Source organism: Bos indicus, chromosome 11, assembly GCF_029378745.1.
Source record: "Bos indicus isolate NIAB-ARS_2022 breed Sahiwal x Tharparkar chromosome 11, NIAB-ARS_B.indTharparkar_mat_pri_1.0, whole genome shotgun sequence".
NCBI classification, from domain to species: Eukaryota; Metazoa; Chordata; class Mammalia; order Artiodactyla; family Bovidae; genus Bos; species Bos indicus.
Window position 1 is genome coordinate 12,826,051 of NC_091770.1, and position 26,580 is coordinate 12,852,630.

At 51.7% G+C, this 26,580-nt stretch overlaps 1 protein-coding gene across 22 annotated transcripts in view; it reads right to left on the minus strand.

The window, feature by feature from the left end:
- Positions 1–271: 271 nt before the first annotated feature.
- The window catches only part of DYSF (dysferlin), a 222,320-nt gene continuing 196,011 nt past the window's right edge, over positions 272–26,580 (minus strand). For all 22 annotated transcript variants that reach the window (XM_070798437.1, XM_070798445.1, XM_070798453.1 and 19 more), the window contains 12 exons: positions 25,709–25,800; positions 22,705–22,875; positions 21,950–22,092; positions 19,791–19,930; positions 18,480–18,568; positions 18,145–18,240; positions 17,590–17,731; positions 13,619–13,718; positions 7,392–7,570; positions 5,653–5,762; positions 4,111–4,258; positions 272–538 (listed from right to left, as the gene is read on the minus strand). In XM_070798437.1, the coding sequence (XP_070654538.1) occupies positions 500–538; positions 4,111–4,258; positions 5,653–5,762; positions 7,392–7,570; positions 13,619–13,718; positions 17,590–17,731; positions 18,145–18,240; positions 18,480–18,568; positions 19,791–19,930; positions 21,950–22,092; positions 22,705–22,875; positions 25,709–25,800 (1,449 nt within the window). In that variant the 3' untranslated portion in view covers positions 272–499. The remainder of the gene's footprint in view (positions 539–4,110; positions 4,259–5,652; positions 5,763–7,391; positions 7,571–13,618; positions 13,719–17,589; positions 17,732–18,144; positions 18,241–18,479; positions 18,569–19,790; positions 19,931–21,949; positions 22,093–22,704; positions 22,876–25,708; positions 25,801–26,580) is intronic.

Consider the following 26,580-nt stretch of genomic DNA (forward strand, 5'->3'; position numbering starts at 1 on the left):
CAGGTAACTGCCCACCCAAGCAGAGAGAAGTGTGGGTGAGAAAGAGGAGATGCCAGAGGGAGGAGGGCACAGGAGAGGGGACAGAGTCCGGGAGCAGAACACGCTGGGTCTCCAGGCAGGCCCAGGCCACCCCCACTTTCCTTGTCAAAAGATCCACAGCTCCAGCGGGCCCACTGAGCAGAGACGGCACACCCCACACCCCCGCCCACCCGGACCCATCCCCTGCTCAGTCACCCCACTCAGGTGCCACAGAGACACACACCAAAGCTGCTTTGTGGTTCCAACTGTTTTATACTGAAATACACATGGGCTGATCCCAAATGGTTTGGTTCAGGGGAGAAAGAAATGATGACAGCGGTGATCCCAGGGCTCAACGTCACAGCACTCGGTGCGTGTGCCAGTCCATCTGCCCGCCCCGGCAGGACAGTCAGGCTTGAACATCTGGAGGAGCTCTACTGAGCCGGGCAGTGGAGGAAGCCAGTCCTGGGCCCAAGAGTCCTCAGCTGAAGGGCTTCACCAGCTTCATGGCAGCATAGTTCTGGAGAGAGGGAGGGAGGAGGTAGGGACAGGTGGTGACAGCTGCGGGGGAAAAGGAGCTGGGAGAGGACTCAGCCACCTGCCTGCACCTCGAACTCACCACCCCCGCCATGCGCCACACTCAACACTGCGCCCTCCAGCCTCACTGCCACACCAGCCCACACTCTCCTGGGGGCCACGGCGCCTGAACTGCTCAGTCTTCTCCCCCATCAACCAGGGCCCACTCCCAGTGTCCGCTCTGCCCAGAGGACTCTGCCCCAGCCAGGCCAGGCCCAGCACCTTCCATCAGACAGGTGGCCCGAAGGCACAGCAGGGATTCTCCCCACCCCCCTCCCAACTCCCCACACACAGGAACCCCGGGCTCAATGGCCACCATGCTCCCGCCCCAGAAGCAAAGAGAGAGCCAAGGGCAGGGGTGGTTTACAAGGATGACCCACAACACAGGCCAGCCCTGGAGACGGGTCACCCCTGATTAAGCCCTGGCTGCTGCAGGACTGACAGGAATCTCCCCTCCCCACTCCTCCCCCCCAAAACCATGAAAACACATACAACACAGCACAGGGCTCCTAATTGGGACAGTATGTTCCCCAGCGCCGCCCGGGAAAGCCAACTCTGGAAACAAAGCCGCCGCTCCTTCCCCGCCAGCTCGCCTCCTGCCTCCCCACGCTGGCCCTGCTCCCGGCGGCCTCTGGGGGAGAGCTGGGGGGAAACAGACAGGCTGCCCTCCTGTCCCCCTCCTGGGGGAATTTCCAAGGGGATGGGAGATTAGGTCTACGCGGGGGAGGAGGTGGCAGCCCTGGCCCCGGGCCCCTCTCCACCAAGGCCTCCGCCCCCAAAACCTGCAAGCTAGGCGAGGGGCACGGGTCTGGCACCCACCAGGTGACCAAGCCACTTGGACATGCCCAGCTTGTGGCAAAGAACTGCAGGTGAGAGCATCACCAGCCTCAGGTCCAGGCTGCCCCTTTGGCCCCAAAGCCTTCGCCTGGGAGCCGAGCCCACACACCAGCCCTGGGAGAGAAGGCAGGGCTGGTATTTGAAGAGGACAATTCCCAGAAGATCTCAAAAGAGATGGATGCTGCTGTTGGGGACCCAGGAGACAGGGAAGAGGCTCTGCCCAGGGCCTGCCCACAGGGTCTGGGGCTAAGGCTGCCCCTGAGATGAGAAAGGGTGGCAGGCTGGAAGTGACTGGAAATCTTCCCTCTGTCTCCCAGCCAGGCAGCTGGGACCTCCTTTCCCCTTCCCCAGGTCCCTGAGGCCAATCCGCTGCCCAGGCGCCTTGCAGGGTGGGGTCCGGCTGGCCAGAGGCAGGCCCAGGCATAGCGAGGAGATGGGCATTTTACTTGGGGCCCGGCCCTGCCCTCCCCTTGGCTCTTCAGCAGAAGGCTGGCTTGACATGCAGCCCCCTCCCCACACAGCTCCCCTCCACAAAGTGCTTGTCACAGCAGGTCAGTGCTGACCCAGCCCAGCCCTGCCTCATGCCTATGGGGGTCCCGGCCGAGGTCACTTGGGGAGTCCCTGGAAGAGCCAAAAGCAGCTACCAGCTCATGACTCCACGTGGAGCTCCATCTCACACAACAGTGATGCTCAAACCAGAATGTTTGAGGCAGATTCTCCCCAGCAGGCCTGGAGCGGGCCGGGGCTCTACAATTCTCCCTGGTGCTCGCTTCTCAGACCACCTGCTCAGGAGCGTGGGGATGTGCCAGCTCACCTTGCCTGCACTCCCTGGCACGGCCTCACCGTGGAGCACTAGGCTGTGCCCTGTTCTCCCTGTGGTCCTGGCATCACTGTGTCTCCTCGTGGACCGCCAGCTTACCGGAGCACCAGCCTCACCACTCCCCCATCACCCACAGAACTCACCCTTGGTTCCCGGACACAGTCTTTGCCTGAACTGAATGGTGGCTGGGCATAAACAACATGAGAGGAGGTGAGCCTGAGGACAGGCCAGGCAAGGGGCACTGTGCCTCCCCAACGGACCACCTGGGCCTGCCCCAGGGGAAGAGACATGGAGGTGGAGTCCTGGGCCTGACCCCTGAGCCCAGGTCACTGCCAGGGCAGCTAAGCTCTAGGCACCACTTGCTCTCTTCCAGGGCCCAGTAGCTAACCCTGTATTAACAGTTGTAATTTGTCTTCTTTCACTAAGAGGGCACCCAAACCAAACAAGCCTGACCCCCATAACCTTACCCACCCCTGAGCCTCAGGCCTATCTGGTCAATGTAGGTCTTCTCACTAAGACTTAGAACAGTCTCAGCCCACTCAAAGGACCTGGCCCTCAGCCTGACCCATGGCCACCCCGGCTCTAGACCGTCCTTTGTGACTCAGGGCCCAGAGGGTGCCAGGGCCTGGGTGTCTGAACCAGAGCTCCCCTCTGCTAACCCCACAGTTCATGGTATCAGGGCCTGAAGGGGATGCTCTGCCGTTTTAACTGTCTTCCTCAGGAGGCTCTCTGCTGGTACCAGGCCTCGCCAGCTATACTGGGAGAGGCGCTTGGGACCCCTCCTTCTCCTGGAGGACTCATAGAGCAAAGAGCTCACAGGTGAGTAATTCCACTGCCCGCTGTGGGGACCGTGCACGTGGCCGGCGGCCTTGTGCTGACCAGGGCTGTGGCTGGAACCCCAGCCTGGGAGCTGTACACAGACTGCCCTGCAGCCCTGAGCTGGTTCCTCCCCTCTCTCGGTGTCTGTTTCTTTCCATTCAAGTCAGGGTGACGTGGAGTGGATCACACCGTTCCTCTACTTGTACATGGATTTGAAATTTTCATATTAAAAAGTTTTAAAAATTTAGAAGAGATTGAAACTCAGGTATCAGCCTGAGAACCTGTGATCCCTTCAAGGTCTGAGGTTCTAGAGACACTCAGGTGCTGCCGTGAGGACCCAGGGAGCCTGGGCAAGGGAGACAGCTCCAGATTCTCTTTTGGGAGGGGCCCGCAGAGCAGCCCTGGTCGCTCTCTGTCAGGCATCAGCTGGCTTGTCAGGCACTCAGCAGGGAAAGGGGCCCAGTGTTCACTGCACCGGGGAGAGGCTCCTGGCGCACCCCATCCTCACTCACCCCCCGGCCCAGGCCACCCCACTGCAGAAAACAGGCACACGCTCAGGTCCCCGGGTGGACCCTAAGCCCCTCTCCAGTCCCTCAGCAGGTGCTGTCCTCACAGACACAGGGCCTTCCCCTCTTCTCCGCCATCTACACCTCCCCTTCCCTTCCTGACCAAGCTGCACGCCCTCTTTCAAGAAGGTTCTCCCACCCACGCCTGCCCAAGGGCCTCACCTTCTTGATTACACAGCCCGTCAGGGGCTTGCTGAGCATGCTGTGTCTCCCCATTAAGGGCAAGAACTCAGAACTCCCCACGGGTCTCCTACCAGACTGGGGACCCCCAGAGTAGGGCCTGTGTCCCCTTCCTCAGGCTACAGACTCCCCAAGGACAGAGGCTGCCTCTCCATCAGACACCCAGTACACTGGAGGACAATGACAGGCTCCTCTGAGACCAGGGGCTGCTGGAGGCCAAGAGCTATACCTCCCGCATCAGACCAGGAGCTCCCCTGAGACAGGGTCTCTGCCTCCCACCTCGGGCCAGCTTACCGGGAAGGAGTAGACAAAGATGCCCAAGAAGAGCAGGAAGATGAAGAGAATGAGGAAGAAGATGATGGCACAGCGGAACCGCCGCCACAGGATGAACTTCATGGTCTTGTACGGGGAGGTGAACCAGAGGAAGGAGGTGTCAGGCCGCCTGCAAGGGAGATCCCAGAGGTCAGCAGGGCACCCCCACCAGTGCTGCTCCCTGGGAGCCCTGCCCCCAAATCACCCTGGCTCTCCCCAGCCAGGCCCCCAGACCCTCCAGCCTCCAGCCCCCAGCCCCTGTCCCTTTGCATCTGCATCCCCTTCTCCTCCCGGCCTTGGCTACAGCATGAGCCCCGCTGGCACCCCTCTTCTCTTCTTGACACCATCAAGCCCTGCACACCCTCAGGGACCCAGTTATCAGTCACCCTGTCCAGGTCACCTTCCCTGCCGCTCTCCCCTTCCTGACCCAGGACTTGTCACAGACTAGAGACCTGGGGACTGGACAGAGCTTCGAGGGGCTCCACTTTCGCTGAGCTACGGCCCACGAGCTCCAGATAAGCTCAGCTACAGGCCTAGATGTATATGGCTGGTCCACGGTCAGGGAAGGATGGCTAGAACTGAACCCAGAAAGGTGACTGTCTCTCACAACCAAGAACCACAGATCCTTCCCCTAGACCAGTCTCACAGTTCAAAGAGCAGGCAGGTTTTGTGTCTCGGTAATGGCCATTCTGACATTCACTTGCATGCCGCTGGCTCTCCTGGGTCTCCCTCATCTTTCCACCCAGATCCCAGCACCCTTGGGTAGGGGTGCCTCCTGCTGCTCGGCCAGCCTGTGGCAGTCAGGACAGCTCTGTGACAAAGTGGGCTGTCTGTGCTAAGTGTGACTTGAGCTCAGCAGGCCGTGGGAAAGGACCCAGCAAACATAGCCCGATCACTCACACACACCCCTGCCACCAACAGCCGTCTTTCAGGCTCCAATAACTGTCTTCAAGCCTTCTATGTCCACTGGATTGGCTTATATCCCTTATCTGGGAGGTAGGGGAGGCAGAGGCTAGGCCCCCATTTCACAGGTGGGAAAACTGAAAGACCTTTTGAAAGGCACATTGACACCACAAGAGAGCCACAAAAGCAGCTCGTTCAGGGGAAAGACCTTGGGTCAGGCTCCAGAGCCAATCAGCCCAGGTGTGAGAATTTGTTTCACCACTTTCCTTGGAATGACCTTATTTAATTTTGCTGTGACTGTTTTCTCATTTGTAAAGTGAGGATGCTAAGATGGCCCAGCAGGGAAGGGTCCAGGACTCAACACACACAAGCCATATGACAGCACGCTTGGCCTACAACCCCCAGTTGCTCAACAGTGCTGGCTTCTGGAAAGAACTGATGAGCCCAGCCTGTCCTGGAAGGATGTCGGTCACCTGCTCCCTACCAAGGTGTACCCTGGGATGAGTCACACCCTTCTCTGGGCCTCGGGACCTCTGTGTGGCTATGCAGCGGGTGCCTCCTCTACTGCAGCCGCACCTCCCAGTCCCCTTGGCCATCAGCGGTCAGGGGCTGGGCACCAACCTTGGGTCCTCGAGCTTGGGGTTCATGTTAGGTTCATCCCGGCCGTGGCCGGCTGGCCGCTCCTCATGCTCACTCTCTGTTACAATCTCCAAGGTCATCTCCAGCTTGCCCTGTGGGGACAAGGGGGACCTGGTCAGGGACACAAAGGCTCTGCACTGTGGCTTGGAGAGGAGCCAGGCCAGGACAGAGGTCAAGGTCACTTTATGATGTTTTTGAAAAGTGATAACAGGGTGATCTGATCATAAAAGTACCCGTTCCTAGCAGAATATGTAGGAACTACAGACACGTATAAAGAAAGGACACTCATACTTTCCCTATGTAAAGATAATTCACATTTATCTTTTTATTTTATCCATCAGACTTATTTTTCTCTGCAAGTATATGAAATACCATACTGTGTAGATTTAGTTCTATAGCTTGTTTCTTTCACTTAAAATAATATATTTTATTATTATATAATTATATACTCTTTTAAAGTTTGCTTTTAATGCTATAAAACATTCTATGCAATGGCTGACCGTAATTTATTTAGTAAACTAGTTATTTTGGTTCATTTAAGTTGTTTCCAACTCTTTGTTGTTGTAAAAAAAAAAAAAAAATGCTGCAACCAACACCCTAGAACCGTAAAGCTTTAATTTAATGAGGTTATTTCTTTGGGAAAGATTTTAGAAGTGGGATAAAAAATTTCAAAGGGAATAAATATTGCTAAGTTTCAGGTTATATATTACTAAATTGTTTCCCCAAATGTAAAACCATTAGCCTGCCGGGCAAAAATAAATGAGGGGGGAGTCTCTCTGCATCCTTGCTAGCAATGAGCATTTCTGTTTTTAAAACATTCTACTGTAATACATTAAAGATGTTTTCACATTTTAAAATAGTCCTTTATGTAATTCCTAGGGGAAATGAACTTTCTTAAATTTTAATGGCCACTCTACTTCTTTGTGTATTATCTATGCATGCACCACACTCATTTTTCTTTTGAGACATTAGTGTTTCTTATTAATTGTTATAATTTGTTACACAACATGGATATTTTATTTCAAGGGCCACCTGAGGGGTTGGCTGGCTGCTTGCTGTTTCCAGGTACAACTGACCCTTGAACCACATAGGTTTTAACCATGCAGATCCACCTATACACATATTATTTTAATAAATATACAGTCGGCCCTCATTTGCAGGTTTCAATCCACAGATTCCACCAACCATGGAGGGCCAACTATGAGACTTGACCATCCGTGGATTTTGATGTCCACGGGGCTCCTGGAACGAACCCCCTGTGGATACTGAGGGACAATAATAAACTGTCATTCACTTCCCCTGCAGAGGCAGGACAGTTCCTCATGGTCCCCAGTCACACCCCTGGACAGACCTCTGGGCAGAGGGAATAGTCCCTCAAGGATGGTCCCTTGTAGGGTCCTGCTTAAATGGGAGCGGCATGATGCCTGTCCTCTTCCAGAAGTCTAGCCAAAGGGGAACCCAGGACACAGATTACTGTTAAGGCCAAAGAGCAGAGTATAAATTAAACAGGATCCACAGAGATTAAGGCACCTTTGATTTAAATAGGCTTCGCTGGGATACAACCCTCAAGGACAGGAAGGCTGGAAAGTGGCAAGGGAGAGGGACAGGTCTTGGAAAACAGACAAGGAGGGCAGGAGATAGGGAGAGGAACACGCCTGCACCTGTGATTTCTATGGAGGAGCCACTCCCATGTCTCCACCGGCCAGACGGAGCTGACTTACCGCCAGTATCTTCTTCTCACCCTCTTCTGCCACACAGGGCCACCAGCCCTTCACTGTTTTCTGTTCAAAAAGAGACACAAACCGCTCTGGGTGGAAGGTGTCTTCCAGCTGGTCCGCAGAGCACTTCTCAGCTGTCTTGGCGGGCTTGGGCATGTGGTTAAGGTCCAGCTGCAGAGAGCCTGTGGCAAAGAAGGGTGCTTTAACCAGGCTTTCTCAGTCACTGCCAGCCTAGGACCACCCTGTGGCTCAAACTCCACTCTCCATCCATCACCTCTCATTCCATCTGTTCAGCTTCCCTTCCATCTGTTCACGCATCCATATGCCCACTAATCTGCCCTTATTCAATCGCCTTTAACAGAGCTTCCCAACTGCTCAATTATTCATCTTATTATACTTACTTAGTATACGAGTGTTCCAATTTCTCCACATCCTCTCCAACATTTGTGATTTCCCATTTTTTATTTTTGTTCTTGCTTTGATATAGGTACAAATGTTATCTCATTGTAGTTTGTTCATCTGCCCACCTAGTTATCCACACAGCTATCTTTCCATACTGCTTCATCTGCTCATCTATTTTATCACTCCTCTCCCAGAACAGATCCAGCTTTTGGGTTAAGCCACATGAAAATTCTGATATTCAATTATCTTTGATGTATAAAAACAGTAATTTCATGTGGTTTCACCTAATCCAATTCCAACAACATGATGAAATCAGTGGGATTGGAGCACAGGTTACTGAAGGGATTAAGTGAGAGAGATAAATCTAAAAAACATTTACTGAGGCCATATTAAAGAAATTTTTGAATACCACACAAAGGAGATTAGACTATTTTTCAGTGTGGAATGCTCAGTTACTGCAAGTATTCGGTGACTGCATCTATTATTGTAGTTTTTTTTCTTTCCCTTCCTCCATTTATCCTTCCATGCAGCTATCTGCTTTAACTATCTATATCCCTCAATAGCTAACATTTGCTGAGCACTATATCTCCATTAATCAGGTTATTATTCCCTCCAACAGTTGTTCAACTCTATATCAGTACTAATCTATGTACCCATCTACACATCTCTCCATCCCTCAACTACAGATGAATGTTTATTTCTCATTTTAAATATGGTCTCAATATAATATAGGGCATTAAATCATATATATAGTTTAATATATTAAATATTACATTAAATCTATATATAAATTATATTAATATATATTATATATTAAACTGTATACAGGATATCTACATAAACCATGTAGCTACATAACCCATATATATTATATATAGTATGTATACTCTATACGCATATCTATATATATGTGTGTGTTAGTTGCTCAGTTGTGTCTGATTCTTTGCGACCCCATGGATTGTATCCACCAGGCTGCTCTGTCCATGGAATTCTCCAGGCAAGAATACTGGAGTGGGTTGCCAGTCCCTTCTCCAGGGTCTTCCTGATTCAGGTATCAAACCCAGGTCTCCTGCATTACAGACAGATTCTTTACCATCTGAGCTACCAAGGAAGCCCACATATATCATATATATCTACATATATACTATATATTATATATACATATATACACATATATAGTATATCTGCTGATGCTGCTAAGTCACTTCAGTCGTGTCCGACTCTGTGCGACCCCATATATGGCAGCCCATCAGGCTCCCCCGTCCCTGGGATTCACCAGGCAAGAACACTAGAGTGGGTTGCCATTTCCTTCTCCAATGCATGAAAGTGAAAAGTGAAAGTGAAGTTGCTCAGTCGTGTCCAACTCTTAGTGACCCCACGGACTGCAGCCTACCAGGTTCCTCCGTCCATGGGATTTTCCAGGCAAGAGTACCGGAGTAGGTTGCCATTGCCTTCTCCGGATATTGTATATCTACATAAGGTTTATATTTTTATATATATATATATATATATATATAAAACATATATATAGCACAGTGCATATATAATATATCAACATAAAGTAAACTATATATACACACATAGATAGTATATCATAAAGACTATAAGGAAACACAGGATTATTTCTTGATGGCAAAATTTCTAGATCTTAACTATTACTTTTAAAATAAAAGCAATAACTATTCAAAAGAAACAAACTATGTAATTAGAAAATACATTATGAAGAGGGAAAAGGAAATGGCTTAATAATGCTGTAAGCTGCTAAAAGAGTAGATCTTAAAATTTCTCTTCACAAGAAAAAAAATTAGCTATGCAGTTTATTGTGCTGATCCTTTCACAATAGATCAAATTAAATTAAATCATAAACATCAAATTAAAAGAAATCTGTGGAGTTTAAAAGTAGTTTTAGTGTCTTTATTTTTAAAAACACAAAATGATCCTATTTAATTTTATACTGAACACCATTTTTTCATTCACTAGAATGCAGTTTTTGTTTGTCTTATTAAAATTGGTTTTCTATGTACATCTATGACCTGCCTCTTGAGAAACTTACATGCAGGTCAGGAAGCAACAGTTAGAACTGGACATGGAACAACAGACTGGTTCCAAATAGGAAAAGGAGTGCATCAAGGCTCTATATTGTCACCCTACTTATTTAACTTCTATGCAGAGTACATCATGAGAAACGCTGGGCTGGAAGAAGCACAAGCTGGAATCAAGATTGCCGGGAGAAATATCAATCACCTCAGATATGCAGATGACACCACCCTTATGGCAGAAAGTGAAGAGGAACTCAAAAGCCTCTTGATGAAAGTGAAAGAGGAGAGTGAAAAAGTTGGCTTAAAGCTCAACATTCACAAAACTAAGATCAAGGCATCTGTTCCCATCACTTCATGGCAAATAGATGGGGAAACAGTGGAAACAGTGTCAGACTTTATTTCTGGGGCTCCAAAATCACTTCAGATGGTGATTGCAGCCATGAAATTTCCTTACTCCTTGGAAGGAAAGTTATGACCAACCTAGATAGCATATTAAAAAGCAGAGACATTACTTTGCCAATAAAGGTCCGTCTAGTCAAGGCTATGGTTTTTCCTGTGGTCATGTATGGATGTGAGAGTTGGACTGTGAAGAAGGCTGAGTGCCGAAGAATTGATGCTTTTGAACTGTGGTGTTGGAGAAGACTCTTGAGAGTCCCTTGGACTGCAAGGAGATCCAACCAGTCCATTCTAAAGGAGATCAGTCCTGGGTGTTCTTTGGAAGGAATGCTAAAGCTGAAACTCCAATACTTTGGCCACCTCATGCGAAGAGTTGACTCATTGGAAAAGACCCTGATGCTGGGAGAGATTGGGGGCAGGAGGAGAAGGGGACGACAGAGGATGAGATGGCTGGATGGATCACCAACTCGATGGACGTGAGTTTGAGTGAACTCTGGGAGTTGGTGATGGACACGGAGGCCTGGCTTGCTGCAATTCACGAGGTCGCAAAGAGTTGGACACGACTGAGCGACTGAACTGAACTGAACTGATGGCTGATTCATGTTGATGTATGGCAAAAACCAGCACAATACTGTAAAGTAATTAGCCTCCAATTAAAATAAATTAATTAATTAAAAAATAAAATGAGAAAAAAGAATGGTTTTCTTTTTTTTTTTTAAGAATGGTTTTCTAAAGTCTCATCCCATAAAGGCAAGAATGATAGATGGATACTAAAAAAAATTTTTAGTCTGCAAGCAAAAGAGGGTCTATAAAAAATTAAAAAGCAATTGAAAATGGCAAAATTATTTGTAATGTGTCCTTACTATATAAAAAGCTCTGAAAATCAATAATAAAAGAGGAATATCCCAAAACCATGAAAAAGAAAATAACAACACTATAGATAATAAACATGTTTTTAAAGCTCTACCTTACAAGTAAAGAAGAAATGCAAAGAAAGATAAAAACGAGGCGTCATATTGGCAGCTTTTTTTTAAAAAAAGATAACACTTTTAGCAAAAGTTTAAGGAAAATAGTGCCCTTGGGCAAATAGAGAACAGATGATAAAATAAAAATGTAAAATCTATCTAGAGGGCAATTGAACAAAACATTTCAAAAACCACTCTAAGACTAAAAAATCTGCTCCTTAAAATTTAGGGAATGTAAAGTCGCTCAGTCGTGTCCAACTCTTTGTGACCCCATGGACTGTAGCCTACCAGGCTCCTCTGTCCATGGGATTTTCCAGGCAATAGTACTGTAGTGGATTGCCATTTCCTTCTCCAAGGGATCTTCCCAACCCAGGGATCGAACCTTGGTCTCCCACATCGTAGACAGATGCTTTACCGTCTGAGCCACCAGGGAAATTTAGGGAAGATATGCACAAATGGTCCAAAGATGTAAGCCTAGGCTGTCACTCACACAGGAAAGCCTGGAAATGAGCTGAGAGTGCACCAAAGCGGGATTAGTGAGACAGGAGAGGATCCATCTGTGCAAGGGGTCATCAGGTGGACGTTAAGTACCATTATGCAGATACAAATGGAGATGGATAACTCCTGACAGTAGGAACATTCTCAATGTATTGTTTCCCACAAAATCCAGATCTAAAATAGTATGTCACATAAACTCATTTTGCTATCTCTATGCCATACATACATGTGTGTGTATGTATATGTATAAAAGACACATATAGGGCTTCCCCGGTGGTCCAGTGGTTAAGAAGCCACCTGCCAATGCAGAGGACACAGGTTTGATCCCTGGTCCAGGTAGACCCCACTTGCAGCAGAGCAACTAAGTAAGCTGCGTGGGTCACAACCATTGAAGCCCATGCGTCCTAGAGCCAGGGCTCCACAAAAAGAGAAGCCATTGCAAAGAGAAGTCCATGAGAAGCCACAACAAAGAGTAGCCCCGACTCCTCACAGCTAGAGAAAGCCCATGCAGCAACAAAGACCCAGTGCAGCCAAAAAGTAAAATACATAATAAATAATTTTAAAAAATGTTTTGGAAGAATATGCATATAACACGTATTTGCTTGTATAAGAAGTAACATACCCCAAAGTATTAGTGGAGTTTATCTCTGGGTAGTGAGATTATTACTTTTCACTCTCATGCGTTGGAGAAGGAAATGGCAACCCACTCCAGTGTTCCTGCCTGGAGAATCCCAGGGATGGCGGAGCCTGGTGGGCTGCCGTCTATGGGGTCGCACAGAGTCGGACACGACTGAAGCGACTTAGCAGCAGCAGCAGGAGATTATAATAAAATAGGAAAGGGAGGCATTGCTTATCTCCAGTTTCTAATGTGGCTACAGGAATTATGTAATAAGTAAAAGAACAAAAGTCCAACTTGGTGCTGTGATGCTAACACCCTGAATCTTTTACAGTGATGTCATGGAGCAGTCCTCAGTCCTCCAAGTGCAGGGGACCAGCCTGGGTGTGGGGGGACGTGGGGTGAAGAGCAGCCTGACGGGCTGGAAGCCCTCTTCCCCATTCCTGCTGGGGCTGCTTGTCAGAATGTCCTTTGTGGTGGGGCAAGGCAGGGAGGGCCAAGAGCTCGGCTAATCCTGCAATCAAGAGTCACCCAAGGAGGGTTCCAGTGATTCATCCAAGCCTGCCCTGCTCCTAGGTGGCAAAGCGGAACCGGAACCCAGGACTCCTTACCTCCTGGAAGGCCTTTTTCACACGCTCACTATTTTACTGAGGTGAATTTGCATAATAAAATGCACCGTTGTAACCATTTTAAAGTGTACAACTCAGTGGCTTCTAATATATTCCCAGAGTTGCGCGACCACGATCTAATTTCAGAATATTTTCATCATCCCTAAGAGACACATCGTGCCCACCTCTGTTCCCAGTCCCCGGTGACCACTTTCTGTCCCTGTGGATTACGTATTGTGGACATTTCCTATGAAGGAGCCATACAATATTTGTCCTTTTGCGTCTGACTTCTTTACTTGGTATGTTTTCAAGGTTCATGCATGGTGCACCATGAGTCAGGATTTCACTTCTCTCGTGGCTGAATAACACCCCATTGTATGGATGCAGCGCAACTTTCCAGGGGCCGGACAGCTAGTGACCCCCAGCCCCTGCCCGCACGTCTTCACCCCGTGCTCCCTTCTCTTCCTTCCTCGGGTCCCACCACCCACCACGGCCCACCGTTCAAGGCCACCTCTGCCGGCAGACCACCCTGATCCCTGCGGCGCCGCTCTGTGTCACCAGCCTCACTCAGCACCAGGGACCAGAGACTGTGAGCTCCCTGATCCTCCTGCCAGCCCTGCCAAAAGGCCTGAGAGACACACGCGTGCTCAGCAGGGACTCTGGGACACGCTGACAGGCAGAATAGTAGACTGGAAATGGTGCTCACCCAGAAAGTCATCGAAGGAGAACTTGTCGTTGTCCCAGATCTGGAATACCACTCGTGCAGGGATCTTGCTCTCCGTCTTGTCCAGCCTCCAGAATGCATCCTGGCCCAGAGGAGAAGCAGAGAAGGAAGCAGGGGAACAGGGTTAGAGAAGGGCAGAGGTCCCTTCCTGCCTGGAGGACTGCCTGGAGGAGGCAGTGTAGGGAGACATCCCTGAGGGACTTGCCAGAGCCAGGTCCTGGCAAGAAGACTGCTGAGACCCCAGAGGGCAGTGTTCATTTGATGTAAGGTAGTTCCTTTAATGCTCACAATTCCATGAATCAAGGTTTTCATTCCTGTCTTACAGATGATGAAACAAAGGCTTGGAGAAGTAAATAATTTGCCTAGGCTCTGACAGCTAATAAAAACATTAATATTGCATTTCTCATACACCAGCCCCTTTCCACTATAAAATCATTTATCCTTCCAATGACCTATGAGAGAGATACTATCCTTACAGCTGAGGAAATCACAGCAAGTAATTTATCCAAGTCACCCAGTTAGGGAGTGGTAAGCTGGATTCCAACCCAGGCAGTCAGGTTCTGGGGTTCCACTCTCACCTCTTACTGGTGTTCTACCAGTGTGATCTTGGGAACAGGGTGGACTGGCTGGGAACCTGGAGGGCTCCCCTCAACACACTGTTGCAAAGGAACTGGCACTGAGGAGCCCACCTTCATCTCCAAGATCTTACCCCAGGGCAGATCAAAAGCCCCCAGTGCTAGGAAGATCACCAGCCCATTACTCCCCCGCCTCCCCCTCCCTCAAGCCAATCAGCCTGGACTAGCATCGTCTGGGCCTTCTCTCCACAGAGGCCTCGGGGAGCAGCTGAGTGTGGGCCCTGGGCCCCCTGAGGCCTGGATCCATCTCTGGGCCCAGTCACACTCAACCCAAAGGACTGTCCCTGGGGCCTTCCTGCTCACACCTGTTCTCTGTCCTCTGTAGCTTTACCCGAGAGAGTAGCAAGGAGAGGAAACAATCTGACCACATCCCGCTGATGGGTGCCAGGTCACAGCAGGGGTTGGGACCCAATCTCAAGGGCACAGACTCCACAGGAGTCGGGGAGCGCTGCTGACCACCCAGGGTTTGTCTGGGTCCGGGTGCCCTATACACACAGCCTTGGTGGCCACTCCAGATCACACGGACCCCACAGAGCTCCCACACCAGTGCCCCCTGAGGAACCATCACCTCGTGAAGCAGCCGGGTGCAGCCTGGACTGCTGGCGGGCTGGGGAAGGGGCTCAAGTCCCCACCTGGCCCCTCGCCCCAGCCCCCGTCTGGTGCCTCCCCTGCTCTGGGCCCCAGCCCTCCTGCAGGTGCCTCCCTCCTCTGGCGGGGCTTTTACGGCCAGCTCCACAGGCCCGCCTGCACAGGCCACCAGCCTCCCCCATGCCTCTGGCCGGCCCGGTTTATGGGCTCAGTAATGAGCCAGAGGTTCAAACGGCCCCTGGTGGGAGCAGCTGGGCTGGGGCTCCAGCCTGGGGAATGGCCCCCCCAGGTCCCGGGCACTCATTATGCTCCCAGTCTGGGCCCTTTTACTAGCTGTTTATTTGCAGGGTGGGTGCCTGACGCGCAGGCAGGCCCCGGTGGATGTGCTGGGCTCCAGGTGGGGAGCCGGCCGGGGCAAGCAGCGGTGGTTCAAAGCCGCCGGATGAAAGGAGACCTTGTACTTTATGACAGTCTCGTCTGGTTAATGGGGTCCCTGGAGGGCCTGCCTGCCAGAGGCCCTGAACCCCTCAGCAGAGGGCTGGCTCTGCAGCAGGACCAGGACACCCAGAGGCTGTGCAGTGCCCCTGCAGTAACCCCCCAGCAGACTCAGTCCCCTAGCCCAGACCAGCTAATTGGGGCCCCACTGCGGGCATGTCTCCCCTGCCTCCCAGGGTCTTTTCTCCCAGAGGGACCCGCTGGCCCTCTCGGGTCAAGCCAGCTCCTCCCTCCCTTTCCTGGTTGACTGCAGAACCCCTTGCCTGTTTCCAATCTCCTCTTCTGACCTCTGCCACCCCTCACTCCAGCTGCCCTCTCCAGAGCCTGGCACCACGCAGGTGGGAGTCCCTCAGCCTTCCCCACCCGCCGTGGGCCTCCCCAGACCTCTCTCCCTCCTCACCACTTAGCAGCCCTCCTGGCCTTCTCATTCTCTCAATACCAACCCGGCCTGCAGGGCATCGGGCCAACCAGTCCCTTCCCTCAGCCCTTCTCTTCCTCTGGAGCTCCACTGTGACTCAGACTCCCTCCTTCCCTGCTTGCGACTAAAGGGCAGAAATGAAAGCCCATTGTTGCCAGAATGGGGCCACCTCAAACTCTTTATCAGCAACCCCCACTGGGCTCTCAGAACTGCTGGGTAACACCTAGTAGATCTTTCTCTCCCTCTCTCAGTGTAATAGCCGCTTCCAGCCTTTTTCATTTGTCTCAGTCACCTGCCACAACACCAGGAGATTCTCTCTTTTTCTACTTTGCAGAAAAAGCAGAAGCCTCTGCTTCCTACAACTCCTTGCCCCCATGTCCACCCGTCACAACAGAGAGGTGGTCCGGCCTTCCCTGTGAGCAGGCCGATCGGCATCTCACGGCCTCGGTTCCCCAGCCATAGCTCGCCCCATGGAGGGCCCATTCCCCCCCTCTCTGTCCACAGCAAGGACAGGCGCTGTTTGTTGGACTTGGAGCTCGCCCCCAACAGATGCAGCATTTGCTCTGTCGGGAAAACACACTGAGCAAAGGCAAACAGGATGAAACCTACAAACAGGCTTGGCTTTCCTTGACCGTACAGCCTCCAGGGCTTGCCACTCTCTGCTTTCTAGTAGGCACTCGGCAGCAATCCCCAGGTGAAAGAATTCATTTAGCCTTATTTAGCCCTTATTTCTTTTGCTTGATGGTTTCAGAATGTTCACCGGAACATTCCGGTTTCTCTGAAGTGCAGTGCTGTGTGTTGGGTTGGGAAGGGGTCATGGCGGCCGAGGTATGCTACATATTTCCCTTCCTTAAGCCACACAGCCACTCAGGACAGAAAGAGGAGTCATAGGAGTTTGCCTCTGTGACAAGAAGAAGCCGGGCACCACCTCTGGAAGGAAGGGGGACCCTCAGAATCTCAAGTCCAGACGGGCATTCACCCGGTCAATCAAGCAGGAGAGCACCTCCAGGCGAAACAGATTTAGGAGGGAGGCGTGGTTAGAGGCTCCAGCAGAGATGCCCACCGCCTCCGGGCAGCCACTGCCTGTGGCATCCTCCTCACCATGCTCTGGGGGCTGTTCCCTCAGGCCTGGCTCAGGGCCACCACTTGCCTCAGGACCCACCTGTTTCAGGAAGAAAGAGTTTACGGCCCAGACGAGGCCTAAACTAAGAGATGTGGACCTACAAAGAGCTGAGAGCTCTGGAGAAGCCCCCTGACCCCAGCTGATGCACCGGGCGGACCTCCCCAGGCCTGAGAGAGACCAGCCTGGACGGCGGCCCAGGCCTCAGGCACAGAAATGGGAGAAAGGAGGGAGCAGTGGAAACTTGGCTAAGCAGCATCTGACCCCATCAACAAGCTGACCTCAGGCCAGCCCAGCCCTCTGGGGCCACCCTGCCTTAGGGGGTACCCCCCCCACCCTCTGATGACCTTGCTGAGTTTCCCTACAATGTCCTCCCCACTCTGACACAAAGGCCCTCCCTGCTAGTTGAATTGTTAGGATTTGAACTTAGTTACACATAACAGTGGGGGCCTTGAGGGCTGGAGTGGCAGCAATGCTGAAGATGGCAAAGGTGGCAGAAGAGGAAGGAGGAGCGGGCACGAAGACATGGTGGTGGTGATGGGGCAGTCGTGGTCGTCACGCCATGGTGGCAGATGTGGTTCCAGCAGCGGTGGGACAGGCTGAGAATATGACAGTGACACGCCACAACGGGCGGTGCGAGCAGGCTGACAGCTGCAGCCCTGGGACCAGCACCACTGGGGACAGGAAGGACACTCACCTTCTTGGAGACGGTGCAGACCTGCTCAGCTGGCAGGTAGTCAAAAGGGAAGACGAACCTCCAGTTAAAGTTGCCTTCACCTCCCAGGGACCGATAATGTACATCTGTCTTTTGCTTGTGTTCTTCAAAGCCAACCATCCAACTAGAAATAACACATTTGAGAGAACGTAGCTAATTGAGGTTTCTACCACAATATGCATCCTCAGCTTAAAGAATTAAGAAGGTCATTGAACTTGGTAAATGATAGAGGAAAAATAAACCCCAAGAAATCTCCACAGTATACCAAATGTGCCATAAATTTCTCAATATTCTAATTTCTCTCTTGAGCAGCATCCTCAAACCTTATAAGGTCATCCCAAATATTAGCATGGAAGAAGACATCTGGTGGGGCTCAACTCCCCATAGGCAGAGACACTCCCATAAGACCGTCCTTGCTTTCTTGTTCTCCCCCTTCCCTACACCAGAGCACCCCCTTTCCCGACTGATCAGCACCCTCGTGGGGGCAGAGGAAACACCCTGGAGCTGGGACGGGTAGAAAGAAGGGTGACCTCCCACCCTTTCACATAAATGTCGCTCATCTTCTCCCCCGTGATGCTGAGGTCATCCAGGATCACATCCTTGGTGTTCCAGATAATACAACGCAGGAAAAACCTGTAGAGAAAATGACTCAAATCCACACGGATTCCCACCAAGGGTGGGCAGTCCTTGACCAAGAAGCCAAGAAGTCCGCTCACCCAAGACTGCTGCTTGCCTGGCTGGACACTTGGTCAAAGTCACACAGGAGTGGCGCCTGAGTGGCAAAAAGCCCGGCCCAAGAACCACCTCCTGGTCCCACCCACAGCAACCACCCCCAACCCTGCTCAGCCCCGAGCCCAGGCCGCATCAGTCACCTTCTGGCTCTCCGTGGGGTGATGTTGAAGGGAGGTCCCGGCCGCCCCAGGGCCTTCGGAAACAGGTCGACCCACATCTGCAGCTTCCCCTGGGGAGGGAGACACGACCCTGCTCTCTCACCAGCCTTTTCACTCAACCAACATCTCCCAACCACCTGCTCTGCACTGGATACTTGGAGCACAGGACAGAGGAGACTCAGGCCTGCATGGCGAGGCTCAGCATCCAGCAGGGGAGGTGCCTTCAGCGGGACTACAGGGCCAACAACAGGGTTGAGCCCACCCCGCAGTGGCAGGGACTTGGGGAGTGCCTGGGGGTCAGGGGTCGGGGTCAGGGAAGCTCCCCGGGGATGGTGATGTTTGCTGGGTCTCACGCTGCCAGGTGGGAAGGAGTAGGGGGCACTCCAACCTTGGGATGGTGGGCACAGTTGTAGACGGTCAGAGAGTGTGGTTTGGTCATAGGGGCTCAGAGGGTTTCCAGACAGGAAACCATTCTACCTGCCACCCTTCAGCTCGTGCCCTCTTTGCAAGCAGCTGTTACCTCTGGCCCCATCTTACAGGAGGAGGAGAAGGGACTGACCTAACTTCTGTTCACGTCAGCATGAAAGAGCTGACATTTCAATACCTGAAGTGCCACTCTGGGGAGCTGGTAGCCATGCCACCAAGGGAAGGAGGACTCAGCTCCAAAGAACAGAGAGGATGTTCTCTGCTGTGCACAAAGGCACCTGCATAGCTGCGTCACCCCATCTCTGCCTGTAAGCCCTTCCCTCCTCTTCTTCCTCCAAGCCCCAGACCTGAGCTCACTCCCTCCAGGAAGCCTGCCTGTGTCAGCCCAGGTCTTCTGTCCCTCTGCTCACCCTCTCTCTTCCTGGGAGGACTCCCCTGACCTTCCTGGTGGCTGCTCTGCTTCTCTGTCATAGGGTCGACCTATCTGAACTCCCTACAAGCCCAGCACAGGGCCGGCCTTCTGGGGTATCACTGACTGATGGTAGGGGAGGACACCCTGAGGTCAGGCTGAAACACTGAGGCTTCAGAATGACTCATGGGCAGTCAGAGGTTCGGCCTACATGCGGGTGGAGGAGGCAGCTCATTCCCCAGGCCCCAAGGTCCACAGGTAGCCCAGAAAGGCTAGGCTCAAGGGGGCTCTCTCATAAGCCAACAGTGGTCAGTGGTAACTACTCAGATCAGAAAAACATGGCAAGGAGGGGTTAGCCAAACCCTGAGCTCTCCACTGTGCTTCTGAGGTATCCCTGCTGTCCTTGGGGCAGGGTAGCTGAGGGTCAGGGGCTCTGGGGCTGTGGGTGGAGGTCCTACCTGCTCGATGTCCGGCTGCAGGGGGCTGTAGAGAGGCCGGGACTCCACGTGCTCAGGGATCAGCCCCTGCTGCTGGAGGACGTGCAAGGCCAGACGCTCCTCCACTGGGCCCAGGTGTGGGTTCGGGACCCTGCCAGCCTCTAACCCCAGGAAGAAGATGAAAAACACTGCCAGGACTGAGTGAGCAGGAGATGGCAGGGGTGCCTGGGGGCCTTGGGAAGCCACTAACCCCACAGCCTCACCCTAAACCCAGACACACACTTCTGGCCCTCATGTCTCACTCTCTGTAGCGGGAATCTCCCTGTCCACAGGCTCCGGGCTTAAAATTCAGATTCCCCATTGCCATCACCTCTTCCAAGCACCTTCTGTAAGCTCTTCTTCTTATAAATTCTCCCCACCCTCCAAAGCCCACCACTTCCAGGAAGCCCTTCCAGACTGCTCTCAGCTCTGAGGCTCTCCAAGTTCTTCTGCCAGATAAAGCATCTAAGTGCTCTCAGTACTATTCTGTGGTTCATGCAATCTCTTTGATTAGTAGCAGTAGCTAAAGCATTAGCAATAACAGAGAACACATTTAAATCAAGAGCCAGGTACTGTTCTTCATAGATATTAAAGGTTTGATCCTTAAAGTAACCCTAACAGGTAAGTGCTATTATTAGCCCCATTTCACAGGTGATAGACATGAAGCAGCAGGCAGTCACACCTGGGCAGGGGGTGGCTGAGATCACACCCTCATTAGGAAAGGTGTGTAACTGGGCGTGAATACCCGCCCTCCCCTGCATGCTTCCACGTGTAGCTCTACCTGTCAGGGGGTGGGTCACGAACTGGTACTGTGGATGGAGTGTTTCTAACCCTAAGAAGGCTGGCTGATGAGCCAGCAATGTGAACTTGGAGCTCCCATGACAGAGACCTGACTGGGAGTAGGAGGGTCCACCTGTGTCTATACACATGTACACACACAGGTATGTGCACTCAGGTGTGCCCATGTTCACCAGCACAGATTCTAACACTGTGTACACACACACGCGCGTTCATCCGTCAAACCCGCCCTACCCACTTTAATAGGTGCCACTAAGGAAGCAGCCTAGCACTGCAGGAGGACCACTGGGCCGGGAACCTGGTTCTTCCTCTAAAGGGCTGGGTGACTTTGGGCAGGTTGTCAACCCCTCTTGGTCTGAACGGCCTCATCTGCAAAAACAGGCAGAATTCTGGCTTTCTGGCTTTCTTTTCCTATGAATTTATGACCATGAGCCCTGGTCCCTGTGCTTAAGCTGCTCACAGACTAGCAGAAGGAAATGAGACCACCCCTAAAACAGATGCGAGTTCTACAGGAAAAGAGAACGGGGGTGGGGTCAGGGCCTAATGGAAAGGAGCCTGACTCAGCCATGACCTTGGAGAACCAGAGAAACAGAAGAGGGGTGGGCTGGGGATGGGGGAGCCAAAGCCTCCTTCCCCTTTTACAACCTCACCACCAGCTCTGACATCAAACATCGCTGAAAGCAGCAGGAGGCGAGGGGCCAGCTGGGCCTGTAAACACCTCCGGGGAGTCTGAGCTGCTCCGGGTGGGCCGTGCAGGCCTGTGAGCATCTCAGACACGCAGGGAGCACACGGCGGCACCCTAGGCATGAGCATTAGACAGACCCAAAGCGTCAGGCAAGACGAGGGCTACAGGGCTTCCTGCCACCCTCTGGATGCACCAGGTGCAGGAGCTGTGGCTAGGGGCTCAGAAGGCACTGCCAAGGTCAAAGTGGCACGCTAGCGTGATTCAAGCAGAAAACCTTCTCAGTGGTGGGCCGTACCCAATCTCTGACCAGTCTGACCACCCAAAGCCAGAAGCAGCCCAATCCCAACCATGACCCTGACCCTGGCTTCAGGCTCCCCGCTCATCTTCCCCTCAGACAGGCCCCAACCTGGCCGTAGGCTGAACTCTGATGCACCCCCAACCCTGGCCCCAACTTTGACCTCTAATCTTCACAATGGTGTTCCGGGTAAGTACTGGTCCCAGGAACACCAAGGGCAAGTTGAGTCCGTCTGTGCTGCCCTGGAGAGACCCCAGACCACACTGTGCGGGGGGCGGGGCGGTCTTGTCCAGTGGGTATGTCCAAGCCCCTTTACGACAGGAGAGGACCCATAAGACAGAGGGCGTTGGAGGGAGAGCCCACCTATTTCTTCGACGGTGTATTCTTTATCCTGAAACACCACGCGGTCCGTCCGGTACACGGGGGCCTTGACTCGGTGCTGCTGGCAGAACAGGTGGAGGAGCTGGGAGGGGCGGAGCTGATCCCTCCACTGGTTGGGTCCAGAGCTGAGGCCCAAGCAAAACACAGACATGAGACGCTCCAGGACACTGATGGGGCAGAGGGGCGTGCAGTGGCCTATGTGCCCACAAACATGGCATCAGCCGCCCTTCTCTGTGACCATGGGCACCCTATGTGATTGTTCATCATGACTGGGGAGCCCATTTCACACACAGAAAGACTGAGGCCCAGGGACAAAAAGACTCCTTTACACTTGCATGGGATTGGAACTGAAAGGTTTCCAATTTTCAGATTTAGAGAATCAGACCCAGACAAGACCCAAGTTGGCAGGAAGTGAGTGGGGACTGTAGGGCCCAGCCAGACTCTGTGACCCATCCCACTGTCTGCTTCCCTTCTCCGTCCCCTCTCCAGGCACCTCGATGGTGCCTTCAGGAGAATTGTAACGACATGATGAAGAGTTGGGTTCTTAGAGTCAGATAAGCAGCTTCAAATCCTAACCCCACCACTTAAAAACCTGGGCCTCAGTGTCCATATCTACGGAGTGGGGATGAGACCTGGGCTGACTGACTGAGAAAGCGTCTGTGCCGGGCTAGGATCAGGCCGGCACACAGTCAGTGCTCAGCCCACAGTCAGAGAAGTAACCAGCACCGTGCACTTACACGCAGTAGGTCTGGGGGAGTCCACAGCGGGCCCCGAACTTAGACAGCAGCCTGTTCTCCAGGTCAATGACCGTCTCCCCAATCTTTTCATCCTTGGAGAGGAGGTCATAGTCATAGAGGGTGACCTTCAGGTCCTTCTCCAGAGGCAGAGTGCAGGTCAGCTCGAACATCCTGCGAGGAAGGAGGGGGTTGTCCTGACAATACCAGCTCCCAGAGGTCACTGGACACAGCAGGACCTCGAGGGCGTGGCCAGGCTGGCGCACAGGCTGGAAAGGCGTCCTCCTCTTGCAGGACTGGCATCCTCCTCTTGCGGGACTGGCCTGCAGTCCACCCTCCTGAGACCTTCCACCGCTCTTGCAGCACACCACCCACAGCACTCCCGACGTGGGGCTTGTCTCAGTGTGTGTGTGTGTGTGTGTGTGCGTGTGGTTTTCTCAAATAATCAGTAGATGCCTGCCTGATGGACCACAGAATGGACGAATGAACTGGGTTCATTCACAAGGTTAAAAATGAAGTTTCCAGGGACTTTCCTGGTGGTTCAGTGGTTAAGAATCCACCTTGCAATGCAAAGGACTCAACTTCCATCCCTGGTTAGGGAACTAAGATCCCACATGTGGTGGAGCAACTAAGCCCGTGTGCTGCAACTCCTAAAGCCCACACACCATAACTAGAGAGTATGCATGCCTCAGAGAAAGATCCTGCACAATGCAAGGAAGATGATGATGCACCCACATAAATAAATAAAATTTTAATGAAGTTTCCACCAGGACACCTAGAGACAAGATGTGAAACTCCAGAGCGAGGTGCCAGAGCTCTAGAATTTACCAAGGGCGTGGCCCAGAATCCACTTTCGGGACCGTTGGGCCTTCTCCACTGCTTCTGGAGTGGGATGGAAAGAGGACTTGTGCAGAGATTTCTTTGGAGAGAGCCCCTGCTGTGCTCTGAGAGCCCCACCTCCCACGGAGGTCAAGTGTGGAAGTGCTATCTCTTCTCCTCTGAAATGAGTTCCCTTCAGGAGGGAGACACAGCCTGGCACCCTAGTTGTGCTTGACAAAGTGCAAGCAGCTAGTGGCAGAGAGGAGGTGCCGTGTGTTTGGGAGGAGCTGTGTGCCTGTCCTGACTGGGCACAGAGCTGCAGTGTAGGGGGCTGCCTGAAGCCCACCCCATGGGATGTGGGGCTCTGACGGCGAGAGGCTGTGGGGAGAAGCATCTGAGAATGGGTGGGTGGATGAGAGGGAGATGCCAGCTAAAGGGACACAGCACCTGACACATCCCAGGAGCTATGTTAAGAGGGCTTGGTGGGGGGAGGAGGGCTCTGGAAAGCATCCACAGGAAAGCAAACGTCTGCCACCCAAAGGGTGTCAGATGAGCAAAGTTTGCACTTGAGATGGGCCCCTCCTCTCCCACATGCTCCCTGCAAGAACAGCGGGGGCAGCTAGAGGGGGAGGCAACTGGGCAAAGCCCCTCCCCCCCTCTGCACACCCCTGCCCAAGATGTACATGCTGTGCCCAAGGCGGACCCTCCACCGTCTCACACGCTCCTGACAACACATGAATGCGCATTCTGGTTACCAACTTGAGACAGCGGGTTTCTAGCAAAGTGGACTGTCTGAACCCGAGCCGGAAAGTGGCCTGCCTGCCACGGCTTCCACTCAGGGAGTGAGGAAGATCACCCTACAGAACAGATGTTCACAGGAAACTGGTAGACAAAATCAGAGTTGTCTTTGATTATGTCCCATGCCTAGGGCTGGTCAACACGTGGGTGATAGAAACAAAGAGCTTCTGCTGTGGACTTGGGGAGGCTTGAACCACAGACAGAGCAGGTGATCGTGATCTGGGGGCAGATGGCAAACGGCGAGGAAGAGGCGTGTTCTACACTCATGCTCCCACCTTGCCCTGGGCCCTGTGTGGTCCCCTCAGCCTGGGGCCCCATGCCAGCCACGCGCACCAAACAGGGTTCCTCTCTCACACCTGCCATCCTCCCCACAGCCCTGCCCTCCAGTTCCAGCTAGGCGGTGACTCATCATTGGCCCGGGCTGGTTCCCCTCCAAGAAAGGCATGACACTGGTTCATGAATCCAGTGTGCTGCTTGACAATATCAGTACATGCCTTCTCCAACAGGTGCTAGAGAAATAGCCGCCAACCTCTCTCAAGATTCTCTTTTCTATACATGGGACTTCCTAGGCAAGAATACTGGAGTAGGTTGCCATTTCCTTCTCCAGGGGATCTTCCCAACCTAGGGATCAAACCCATCTCCTGCATTGGCAGGTGGGTTCTTTACTACCAACCCACCAGGGAAGCCCATTGACTTAAATAAGCTCACATCCAAACAGCAAGCAGGTCAGAACGCCTGGGAGCTAGTCCCTGCAATAAGCACTGCTTCTTCCTTCCTTATTCTTAGACTTTAGGAAGTATTTCACTCCCTTAAGTCCACGTCATTCTACTATCTTCCACAAACGAACCAGGAACAATAAAAGAAAATAATTACTAAATGCAATAGGAATCCTGATCTAGATCCTAAAACAGTAGGATGTTTGGACATTTATGGGGAAATTGGCAAAATCCTAATAAAGGCTAGAGTTTAGTTAATAGTAATGCAGTAATATCAATTTCTTAATTTTGATACATGTTAGGTAAGATATTAATGGTGAGGGAAATTGAGTGATGGGTATACAAAAACTGTACTATCTTTGCAATTTTCCTGTAAATCTAAAATTATTCCAAAGTAAAAGTTGATCTAAAAAAAAGAGACTAAGGAGTAAATGCATGCTCTGGCTTTCCATTTAGATTTCTGATCTTTGAGGTAACTGTTTAACTAGGAGCTTCTGCAAGGACTTAAGGAAGAGCTAGCTGAGGTTACACCCCCACAGACATGCAAGATTTAGGGAACAAAGCTTTGCTCCAGGAGACAGGGACTTCCCAGCAGCAGCCACATCTCTCCTGCTGGGCTGTGGGTTATTCCAGACTGGCACCTCCACCCCAAGCCCCAAGCCACTCCAACTTACTTTCCAAATACAGGCTCCAGAGTACAAGGGATGTAGCTGTCCTGGTCACTCACCGATTTCTTCCCTATGGAGATCTTGATGTAAGGATCACACTGCAGGAAGAGAAGGAAACGCTTCAGTGAAATCACCTTCCCAACACGTCTCTGAGGCTCCTTCACTGCTCTGCTCTCAAAGGGGTCAGGGGCCCACCACATCTGGGGGTTAAACAAGAGAGTTGGAATCCTCGGGGCATGCCTCCTGAAACCCTTAGGAATCTGAGTCCTCTGACGCCAAACTTTCAAATGAATGCCACTCTACTCTGAAAGCCAAGAAGAATAACAGCTCTTTAGTTTTTCTTGAAGGGGATGACCAGAGTCTTCTCACTACTTTCAACAGAGAGAATTCCCTAAACAGCCTTCCTGGACAGCTTTGCCTGTCCCTCAAGTTTCATACTCGGGATAGCTATGAAATCCCTCCCTCACTCCCAGCTCTGCTGTGCTCTGATTTACCTTTTCGTTCTCTGCCCAGCCTCCATGCTCCCAACCGGTGAGCTGCCAACCACACCCAGCCCCAGAAAGTGAAACAAAGTCCATGCCCTTAGCCTAAGCATTTTCCCCTCGTTTTTTAAATTACAGTAAAAGTTATATCAATAATATGTGTCAATCTTAACATATAGTTAGATGAGTTTTGACTAATGTACATGTAGTACTCTTTACCATCTGAGCCACCAGAGAAGCCCATATGTAGTATATAAATTCATATTATATACACATAATATATATACATATACATTGTAACATATACATATATATCATGTATATGCATAGCATATATACATATGCATTACTGAAATAATATTTCATACTTGATATATATATATAGTATATTTAGAG